Source organism: Myotis brandtii, unplaced genomic scaffold, assembly GCF_000412655.1.
Source record: "Myotis brandtii unplaced genomic scaffold, ASM41265v1 scaffold105, whole genome shotgun sequence".
Lineage (NCBI taxonomy): Eukaryota > Metazoa > Chordata > Mammalia > Chiroptera > Vespertilionidae > Myotis > Myotis brandtii.
The window spans coordinates 950,318-961,157 of record NW_005353538.1 but is presented as its reverse complement, the minus strand read 5'-3'; the positions used below and the strand labels follow the sequence as shown (position 1 = coordinate 961,157).

At 51.7% G+C, this 10,840-nt stretch overlaps 1 protein-coding gene and 1 long non-coding RNA gene across 4 annotated transcripts in view; one reads left to right on the top strand and one right to left on the bottom strand.

The window, feature by feature from the left end:
- Positions 1-7,490, top strand: part of LOC102260239 (uroplakin-2) — a 14,014-nt gene extending 6,524 nt beyond the window's left edge. The window contains exons 5-9 of one of the 3 annotated variants that reach the window (XM_005856776.2): positions 4,590-4,664; positions 4,766-5,016; positions 5,231-5,454; positions 6,492-6,712; positions 7,182-7,490. In XM_005856776.2, the coding sequence (XP_005856838.1) occupies positions 4,590-4,664; positions 4,766-5,016; positions 5,231-5,454; positions 6,492-6,712; positions 7,182-7,210 (800 nt within the window). In that variant the 3' untranslated portion in view covers positions 7,211-7,490. The remainder of the gene's footprint in view (positions 1-4,589; positions 4,665-4,765; positions 5,017-5,230; positions 5,455-6,491; positions 6,713-7,181) is intronic. The other 2 variants (XM_005856775.2, XM_005856774.2) reach the window with 2 other exon arrangements.
- Positions 7,491-8,196: 706 nt separating this feature from the next.
- The window catches only part of LOC102259540, a 10,745-nt gene continuing 8,101 nt past the window's right edge, over positions 8,197-10,840 (bottom strand). The window contains exon 4 of the long non-coding RNA XR_001361981.1: positions 8,197-8,953. This is a non-coding gene — a long non-coding RNA (uncharacterized LOC102259540). The remainder of the gene's footprint in view (positions 8,954-10,840) is intronic.

The following is a 10,840-nucleotide window of genomic DNA, read 5'->3' as shown; positions in this document are numbered from 1 at the left end:
CCTACTGTCGGGGCCAAGGACTCGGACTCACCGGCTGCCCTCGGTCACCGCCCCACCTGCCCTGCCCTGGCCGCCCCTGTGTTTGCCCAGCCGAGGAGATGGTGTTAGGCGACGTCTCTTTAACAGCTGTTTAGCATTCCTTTGTTACCTTCATTTACATAATGCTCATGGTTTCCCCCTTACCACCTTGTGTTCTTTTTGTTTTCTGTGAAGGCTTGTCCTGGTCCTCTTCTTGCTGTGTTCTCATGTGGTAGAGAGAGGGGTTTCTTTTTTAATCTATTTTTATTGATTTCAGAGAGGAAGGGAGAGGGAGAGAGAGAGAAGCATCAATGATGAGCGAGAATCAGCCGCCTCCTGCATGCCCCACACTGAGGATGGAGCCCACAACCCGGGCATGTGCCCTGATGGGGAATTGAACCGTGACCTCCTGGCTCATAGCTGAGCCACGCGGGCCAGGTGATATCACATTTCTTTGGAGAGCTATTCAGGTTGCTAACTAGACCTGGTCCCCTGTGTGTGACTGTGGTGCAGTAGCCTACCCTCTGCAGATGCTCACTCTGCACTTGAGTAAGGAGACCAGATCGCCTCCAACTCTTCGCCACCATATAGCAATGCTGATGGCCGTTCCCTGTGGTCACTGATTCGAGAAATATTTAGCGAGCACCTCCGATTTGCTAGGCACAGTTCCTGATCCGTAATGAAAGAAACAGACCCACTGCCATGGAGCTTCCGTTCCCCTGGAACAGACAACCCATAGTTATGTGCTCACTCGTGTGTTAAGAGGTGATGCCTGGGATAGGGGAAAGGACATGGTAAGAAGGGCTCCGGAATGGGGGGCAGGGAGGTGGTGGCAGCTACAGTTTTAAACAGGGCACCAGGTTGGGCTTCATTGGGAACATAATATTTGAGCATCGAGTGGAAGGAGGTGAGACAGGGAGCCAAGAGAACCACATTTAGAGGGAGTTTCCCAGCAGGAGGAATCGCCAGTACAAAAGCCACTAGGAAGGAATGTGCTTGGAGGGTATGAGGAGCAGTAAGGAGGCCCGTGCTGCTGGGTGAAGGAAATGAAGAGGAGGCTCACAGGTGTGGCATGGAGAGTAGGAAGAGCTGCCTTCCTCTTTAAGGACATTGGGTGACTTTGAGTGAGGTGTGGCATGTTTGGAAGGTTTTGAGCAGAGGAGACAGTCACCAGCTCATGAGCGTGTGACCTGTGTGGTTGCATAGGATGACTATACTTAATTCAATGCGCTGCTGTAACTGTCGAGATTTTTAATAAATTTTTAACAAGGAGCTCCACAAGTTATGGAGCTGATCTGGCATGATCTCTGTTCTGAAAGGATCACTGTGGCTGCTGTGTGGGTACACTGTACATACAAAGAAACTAGGCCCTAGCTGGTTTGGCTCAGTGGATAGAGCACTGGCCTACAGCCTGAAGGGTCTCGGGTTCAATTCTGGTCAAGGACACATACCTCAGTTACAGGCTAGATTCCCAGCTCTGGTAGCAACCATTCGATGTGTCTCTCTCACATCGATGTTTCTCTCTATCTCTCCCCCTCCTTTCCACTCTCTAAAAATCACTGGAGCCCAGCTGGTGTGGCTCAGTGGTTGACTTTCTACCTATGAACCAGGAGGTGAGGGTTCAATTCTCGGGCAGGGCACATGCCCTGGTTGCAGGCTCTATCCCCAGTGTGGGGCATGCAGGAGGCAGCCAATCAATGATTCTCTCACCATTAATGTTTCTCTCTCCCCCTCTCCCTTCTTCTTTGAAATCATTAAAAATACTTTTCTTAAAAAAAAATCAATGGGAAAATACCCTCAGGTGAGGATTAACACACACACACAAAGAAAACAAATTATAGGATCCTAGAAACCAGGAGACTAGTTACTGGAAAGCTATTATAGTTATTCAAACAATAGATGATGCTAGACTGGGCCACCAGGATGGTAGTAGAGGATGTGATGAGAAGGTAGAACCAGCTAGGTCTATGGTAGAGGGGATGTGTGGTGTAAGAGAGGTTAGAGGGTGATTCCTCCCAAGTGTTTGGCTAAATAAGTGGAAGAATGGAGTTGCTTTCTACTGAGAGAAGCTTCGGTAGAACAGGTTTAGGAAGAAACTAGGAATTCTGTTCTGGACAGGCTGAGCTGAAATGCTTTTTCCATATCCAAGTAGAAATGTTGAGTAAGCAGGTAACTATATGTCTGGAGTTCTGGAGGTGTGGACTGCAGGTATGGATTTTGAAAGCCTGGTATAGAGGTAAGAGAAGGAACAAGGATGAGCCCTGGGGCCATCACGTTGTAAAGAGATTGGAGAGAAGAGAGATAACCAGCAAAACCCAAGGAAAGGGCCATTGAAAATCCAAACCGAGACTGATCTTGGGAAACCACCCACCGGAAGTGACTGTTTCAAGGAAGGCGTGGCTAGCGGAGAGGAATGCTGCTGAGGCCTGGTGAGTGGCCGGCTGACAATTGGATCTAGCACAACAGAGCCCGGCCCATGTGGTTCGGGGAAGCGGTGGAGAAGCCCGATGGTGTCAACCTGAAAACATTCCAACCTGGAAAGAATTTTGTGAGTTTATTTGAGCCAAACTGTCGACAATTGCCGGGAAGCAGAATCTGACGGATTGGGATAGTGCTCCGGAGAAGGCGGCTTACACCTGTATTTACACATTGCAATCAAAGGAGGGAGGAAGGTGGGTGACATGAAATCCATTGGCAATAGACTAGGGAGGCGGGAGAAAGGAAAGTGGGAAACATCTGTGATTGAATAAAAAGTAAAGGATAGCTAACAGTCAACAATTAACATGATAACAGTGCTGGGCACCCAGCACATTAGGTTGTGCCCCAAGGGGTCTGGAAAAAGGGAAGTTACAAGTTACCCAGACATTTCAAGGATATGTTATCATTGATGCAAAAAGACATAAAGGCTCAGTTAAGGGAAAGGTTGACCTGGTCAGTGAAGATACCAGCCTAGGAGGTGACTACCCACCATCACTGCTTTTAGTTCAAGTGTAATTTCAGACCATCCTTTGTGGTGACTTTAGGTCTCTGAGCTTGCAAGCCCGCCATGCAGGCCTCCCCTGAGCTGTCAGCTTAGCACGTGGCTCCTTTCGTCCACAATAGCAATGAACTGTGCAAACAGGAAGAAGGAAGAGTGTTTCTGGCTAAAGAAACAGCTTGTAGGAAGGCCTGGGATCGAGAGTGTGGTCTGTGGGAGATGGTGGAGGGCCTGGGAGGAATGTTGGACATTCTCAAGGAGTATCTTTAGATTTGGCCCGAAGGCAATGGAAAGCCATTTCAAAGCTTTACCGCAGGCTGACAAGATTGGGTTCACGTGTTTGGGCGATCATTCAAACTGTAATACGATCAGTTAAAGAAAAGAGGATAAACTGATAAACGGGCCATTTGGATTATGGCCTGGACTAGGATGATCAGACTTGACCGTTGATTTGCTGTGGCTGTCCGGGACAGAGAAGAGTCAAGAGCGATTTCCAAGTACCTGGCCTGAAAGGCTGGTTAAGAGGTGGGGGCCACGTGCTGAAACAGGAATCCAGGAGGAAGATGGAGTTTAGTTTTATTTATTTATTTTTAAATTGGAGTTTAGCCCTAACCGGTTTGGCTCAGTGGATAGAGCGTCGGCCTACGGACGGAAGGTCCCAGGTTCGATTCCGGTCAAGGGCATGTACCTTAGTTGTGGGCACATCCCCAGTAGGAAGTGTGCAAGAGGCAGCTGATCGATGTTTCTAACTCTCTATCCCTCTCCCTTCCTCTCTGTAAAATATATATTTTTTTAAAAAACAGCTTCTAAAAAATAAATAAAAAATAAATTGGAGTTTAGTTTTAGAAATGATGTTCAGACCTAGCAGCTTTGGCTCAGTGGATTGAGTGTCCACCTGCAGACTGAAGGGTCCTGGGTTTGATTCCAGTCAGGGCATATGCTGGAGTTACAGGCTCAATCCCAAGGGGGGCGTCCAGGAGGCAGCCAATCAGTGATTCTCTCTCATCATTGATGTTTCTATCTCTCTCCCTCTCCCTCTCCCTTCCTCTCTGAAATCAATTTAAAAATATTTTTTTAAAACAAAGAGCTAGATGCCAAAACCGGTTTGGCTCAGTGGATAGAGCGTCGGCCTACGGACTGAAAGGTCCCAGGTTCGATTCCGGTCAAGGGCATGTACCTGGGTTGCGGGCACATCCCCAGTGGGAGATGTGCAGGAGGCGGCTGATCGATGTTTCTCTCTCATCGATGTTTCTGACTCTCTATCTCTCTCCCTTCCTCTCTGTAAAAAATCAATAAAATATATTTTAAAACAAAAAACAAAGAGCTAGAGAAGTCTGGATAAAGATTTGAGTTTATAGAAGGTGACTGAAGCCACAGGCGCTCATCTGATCCTTCAGGGACAGTGTACAGTGTGAGAAGAGAAGAACGCACAGGTGCATGAGGTCCGAGAAGGAAGGAAAAACTAGTAGAATATGGGGTCACATCTCCCCACGCAGGGGTTACGGCCCCTCCCACAAGCCTCAGAGCCCAGGGCCCTGGGCCCACAGTGGAAGTCCTGGGACGTTTTGACCCTCTTCTGTCTGTCTTTTGCCAGTTGCCAGATACAGACTCCGTGTGGTTGAGCCACCACAACTGCCTGTGAGGAAAAGCCCCTCCCCTGATGAAGATGGTGAGTGTGGGAGTGAGTGCTCTGGTGTGGTGGCTCCAAGGCCTGGGGTGGACCTCCAACGCCATGAGCTAAGGCGCCCAAACTGCTTTCTCTCTGCACAGGTCCAGACACTGAGCCCAACCTGTGGATGTGGGTGAACCCCAACATCGTGTTTCCCCCTGGAAAGCTGGAGGTCTCACAGCCCAGGAAGGGGGAGGGCTTGACCAGCATGCTCCCCTCCCCTCCGCTGCCCCCGAAAGAGGAAGACTGTGCCCACTGCTCAAAGGTCGATGCCGCGGAGCTGCTGCCTGCGTCCTCCAGGGAGCTGTCTCCCCCTCGGAAGCAACTCCCTTCTTCCCCCAGCAGCTCAGAGGTGGGGGTCTCTGGGGTTGCAGGCGGGATGGGCAAAGGGCTGATGCATCGCAGAGTTGTGGTGTTCAGGGACCACAGGGTTCATGGGCTCAGAAGCCAGCTGTGCCCTTGGGTTGGGGACCAGTCCAGACGATGGCCTGCACCATGGCCCCTCCTGCCACTGCACCCGAGGACAGGCCATGGAGTCAGGGCCAGTTCCTACTCTACTCCTCTAGCTCACAGAAGAGGAGGCTAAGGACCAGCACGACCGCTCCTCTGTGGCTCTCCTGTCCCCTCACAAAAGGGCCCCCCTCCAGAGTCGGAGGCTCCGGCAAGCCACCAGCCAGGAGGGGAGGCCCTGGCCCCGGCCCCCCCTCCATTACTTCCACCTCATAGCACTGGCACTAAGAAACAGTCCCCCCTGCGGCCTCAACGTGCAGCAGATCTACAGTTTCACCCGGTATGTGCCCTGCGGGGCCGTGAGGAGGGGTCGGGGTGGGGCCCCGGTCTGCAACCTTCCAGTCCACCCAGCCCTTGGCTGCTGCCGGACCCAAGAGGACAGGTGTGTGCTCAGCTCCTCCCCCAGGCACTGGTTCTGGGTTGTCCCTAGATGTGTGTCCACATACCACATGTAGGGAAGACATCCACCTCCATCCGCTCTCACATTCGAAAACTCGATTCTTTTTACATCTTAGTTCTTTTTTTTTAAATATATTTTTATTGATTCTCCCTCCAAGCTGCTGAGGGAGGAAGGGAGAGGGAGAGAGAGAGAGAAACATCAATGATGAGAGAGAATCATTGACTGGCTGCCTCCTGCACGCCCCACACTGGGGATCGAGCCCACAACCCGGGCCTGTGCCCTGACCAGGAATCGAACCCTGACCTCCTGGTCGATGCTCAACCACTGAGCCACGCTGGCCAGGTATCATCTTAGTTCTTTAAAACATAAATTCCCCTGGGTGACAAATTCTCCCACCTCCCTCTAAAGATCATCTAGTATAAAGTCTGGGTTCCGCAACAGTCTCCCCCATGCTTTCGCTGTGGACAGTACTGCTGGGCACAGCTCCCCGTACCCCGGGGCACATCACTGAGAAGGGACTCACCTAGAGCTTTGGTGGTCATGTACACACGCGTGTGGGGTCTCTCAGACCTCTTCCTAGAGCAGAAGAGCCTCAGAATATTCATCCTCGAGTGGTATCCCTCCTTGACCAGGGTGCCTCCTCCAGGAGTTGGCCTAATTTACACTCCGTTGCTGTTGCAAGTCAAGGTCCCCAGTTCTCAGAGGGAGGGAGGCTAGGGATCCTAGGGTCGGGGCAGGAAAGGGCCTCATTTAAAAGATGAGGGTGTGTACCCACCATATACCAGGTGGAGGTTTTGCCACGGGCACAACCAGCAAAGAGCCTTCCCCTGGAGGGAGGGCTGAGGGTCCTGGCCCCTGGGGAGACATGCTCAAGGACAGGGCGGGCCTAGCCTGTCCTCACGGGGCCCTGTCCTCAGACAGCATTTCCCCTTCTTCCGGACGGCGCCCGAGGGCTGGAAGAACACCATCCGCCACAACCTCTGCTTCCGAGCCAGCTTCGAGAAAGTGCGGGCCAGCACGCAGGCCGGGGCCTGCCTCTGGAAGCTGACGGAGGAGGGACGCCGCCGCTTCGAGGAGGAGGCCCGGGCCTTGTCCTCGGCGCAGCTGGAAAGGATCCAGCAGTGCATGAGCCAGCCAGGTGCGAGGCCCCGCCTCACGGTGTGTGTATGTGTGTGGCGGGGAGGGGGGGCTGAAGATCCTGGCCCGAGGCTGGATGTGCAAGGAAGGAAACAGGCCATGGGAGGAAGGGGAGAGGATAGCAGGTCTGAGATGGGGTGGGGGGAGGGTGCTGCCTTAGGTGGGCCCACCCACAAGTGTGGACTTGGGTCCAGGGAGTTGATGGGGAAACAGCTCAGATGCCATCGGTGCTACTCACAGGCCAGCAGCCTGGGGACATGGTGGCCACAGTGTCGGGCCTGGCATGAGAGATGGTGTGCAAAAGGGCCTTTTTCTCTGCTGGACACCAGGATGCAGATTCTGAGGCTCTTCTGCTCTAGGAAAAGGTCTGAGGAGCTCCTCACACTCAGAGAAAGACCACCTGTGAGGGTTCCGGGCTCGGAGCAGCGCCTGCAGGGCGGCGGGCTCCTCTGACTCTTCTTCTCTTACAGGTGTGATGCCCTTCCTCTTTGACCTGTAAGTCCAAGGCGGAGAGGCAGCTTGTGCCGTATTAAAGTTCCCTGCAGCAGCCATGTGTGTGTGTGTGTGTGTGGTCTCTGAGGAGGGGGAGGGGAAAGGGGAGGTGAGCTCTGAGGTTGGGAATGGGGTGTCCTCAGAGCTGCTGGATGCCCCAGAGGCAGTGGGGCAGTGGCCTGGTGTGCAGCAAAGGGCTCCCATACTCTTCCTCTCCTCAAAGGAAGAAAATACTTACCGTCTTTGGGATCCTGGTGCAATTCCCACTTTTCCTTTCTAAATATATTTTTATTAACTTCAGAGAGGAAGGAAAAGGGAGAAATGGAAACATCAATTATGAGAGTCACTGATCAGCTGCCTCCTGCATGCTCACCACTGGGGATCAAGCCCACAGTGCCCTGACCTGGTTCCTAGGTCATCACTCAACCACTGAGCCATGCCGGTCGGGCACAATTCCCACGTTTCTGGGTGATGACGATCGTCTTGGGAGATGCTAGCTTGTAGCAGGCAGCCCTGTAAAAGACCCCCAAAAGCACCACCCACTCAGGAGCAGCGAGAAAGATGAGAGGAAACACTTTCTTGGAAAAGGGAGTAGTCGGGCTCCTTTCCCCCTTAAACACTGAGGGTCCTCACCACACCCTCAGCAAAAGCCAGAGCCGCGTGGGTCCCAGTCCTTAGCGGCTGCAGACCCAGCCAAGTGTGACTTTCCTGGGCCCGGGAGGCCATGCTCAGGGCTGGGCCCGCTACCAGCCTCAGGTCTGAGGGGAATAGGGAGCAAGTAAGACAGGAACGTGGTCAGCCCGGCCACGTGGCTCAGGGGTTGAGCGTCAACCTATGAACCAGGAGGTCACAGTTCCATTCCCGGTCAGGGCACATGCCCGGGTTGCAGGGTCAATCCCCAGTGTGGGGCATGCAGGAGGCGGCTGATCCATGATTTGCTCTCATCATTGATGTTTCTATTCTCTCTCCCTCTCCCTTCTCTGATATCAATAAAAAATATTTTTAAAAAAGAAAGGAATGAGGCTCAGAGCTGTATCTGGATGCCACAGACATGAGCATGGTACCTGAAGGTAATGGGTTTCCCCAGGGCTGAGCTGACCGGTCCCGTTCCCTCCTGCTTTCCCCTCGTTGCTGATAGGCCTGCACAGAAACACGGCTCTCCCTCAGACACCCGTCCAGGGGCCTGGGCATCTCACCTCCTAGAGGTAGCAGGGGTGGTGCTTGAATTGAGAGAATGGCTCCCCTGGTCAAGGGCCTCCCCGGACCTGCAGGCAGCTGGGGCTGAGGCCCTCTCCCCTTCGTCCCTCCCCGCCCTGCCTGCCGGCCACAGCTCTGGGTCTGTTCGGAAGGACCCACCTCAGGCAGGCACTCCCTCAGCTGGCGACATACCAAGGCCCGCCCTGGCCACCTCTCCTCCATCACCTCCAGCTCCGGTCAGGAAGATGAGCTCACGATGCCTCTTTCTTCGTGCCCGAGTGGAAAACCAGGGGATGGAGCACAGCTTCATGCTGAGCCTGGCTCACAGTGGAAGTGAAATCAACGGTCGCTACTCTCCGTCCATTGTGTCATCTTCCAGGAGTCTGGTGGGCTGATCACGGCCTGGATCGACTCTGAGCACTTGACAGCTCTCAGTGGTCACCTGCACCTCAACATGCTGGCCTTGTACCTGTGACTCCCAGCTCAGCAGGTGGCTGGCCTCCTGCACGGTATCTTCTTCAGCACATTTTCTCAGTTTTTCTGAACTTTGTATCTGTTTTTAAAAAGAATATATATATTTCGGAAAGAAATGGAAAGGGAGAGATAGAAACATCAATGATGAGATCCCTACTGGGATGGAGCCTGCAACCCAGGCATGTGCCTGACTGGGAATCGAACCGTGACCTCCTGATTCATAGGTCGATGCTCAACCCCTGAGCCACGCCGGCCAGGCTGAACTTTGGTATCTTTTGTATGCAAAATGAGGATACTAAAAATGCAGATTTGATTTAAGATCTAAATAGAATGAGGGAAAGTGGAAGTCCCGTGTCCAGCATATTAACATCGAGGACTTACAACAGACTAGACATCATTGACATACATTTGCAGGTTTAATCCGTAAAGCCGCCTTGAGGAGTATATACAATTTTTCTTGTCATGTCTGTGAGTGTGATAGTCATTATAGTCCTATTTAAGGAGTAAACTTCATTTCCTGTCCACTAATTCCCCCCTAATCCTTTGCAGTCTGCCTCACTGTGAAACCTGACTGCCACTCCCTGGTCTCTGAAACGTGGGGTTCCTGGAAAGGCAGGGCCGTGCCCTCCCAGACCAGCATCTCTGCCTTTGAAGAAAGGCCGTTTGCTGGATTTGCACAGTCTGGCAACATACCAACTCCCACCCTGGCCACCTCCGCCTCTGCGCCAAGCTCCTGTGTTCACTCCCAGACACATACCAGAAGTGAACACGTGCCGGGCCAGGGGCACTTGCTGACTGGGCGGGGGTGGGGGTGGGGGATATGGCTGCCCAGAGGGTTTGGGGGTGTTGTGGACATTGGAAGTCAGACCCAGGAATGTCAGATGGCCTCAAGTAGGAGGCAATTTCTCACCCTGAAGAACTGACCCCCATAACTCAGGCCATTTATACTGACCTGAGCCAAGCACCTAAGCAGAAAGGATTGCATCGTTTTAATATACACGGGATTTCCCAGGAATGCAACTATTGTGTAAAATGAAGACTGTACTGTTTGGTTTGGAATTTTACCAAGAGTTGTCTGCCATGTTGGAAAAATCACTGATAGCAAAGCTGCCCTCGCATTTAGGTCACCAGCACCACGGCCTGTGTTGGTGACGCTGGGTTTGGGTCTGTTGTACTCAGGGATTCCAGATGTATTGTTGAGTGTTTCCCTCCACGTCCCGCGTGGTTTAGGGTTCAGGATCTGGAAGAGGTCCGCACGCAAATGAAAGAGACAAGACAAGAAATAATAATTTGGAAATATTGGGGGACCAGGCGGGCAAGTCCAACTCAAGGGGAAGGACTTCCACTGGTGCTCAGGCCTCACCAACCTTTTATTGATCTGGGATACACCCATAGCATAGCCCTTAGGCCGGCAATTTCCAGTAACAGGCAGACTAGCCCATCAGGAAGGATTCACATAATAATAAATGGGGAAGTTGCTTCAGCTACCATTGTCTGGACTAACAGTGGGTGCACAGCCCGCCAGGGCTTCAAGGGTCACAAGCCTTCCGGGATCCTTGTCCACACCCCTCTGATAGAGAAGACAATGGATGACTTCCCACAATGTATGTATAAACAAATATTTAGTTATTATTTCAAGGTAGCCAGTATAAAGAAAAAGTATTTTCAATAGCCATTTAAAGAAATACCTCTTAAATCTAAGCTATCACTAGAAGTATGTGCCAATTTCCAACTCATGCTTTCAAATCTAGTTTATCCATTGGATATTGTAAGTTTTTCTCCCTTCATTTTTCTGTTCTATTACAATGAGAGCATTATATTGCTCCATTTATTTTACTTTTAAAAGAATCATCATATTTTCCATTATTTTTTATTTTAAATATATTTTTATTGATTTCAGAGAGGGAGAGGAAGAGGGAGATAAAAACATTAATGCTGCCCTGGCCGGTTTGGCTCACTGGATAGA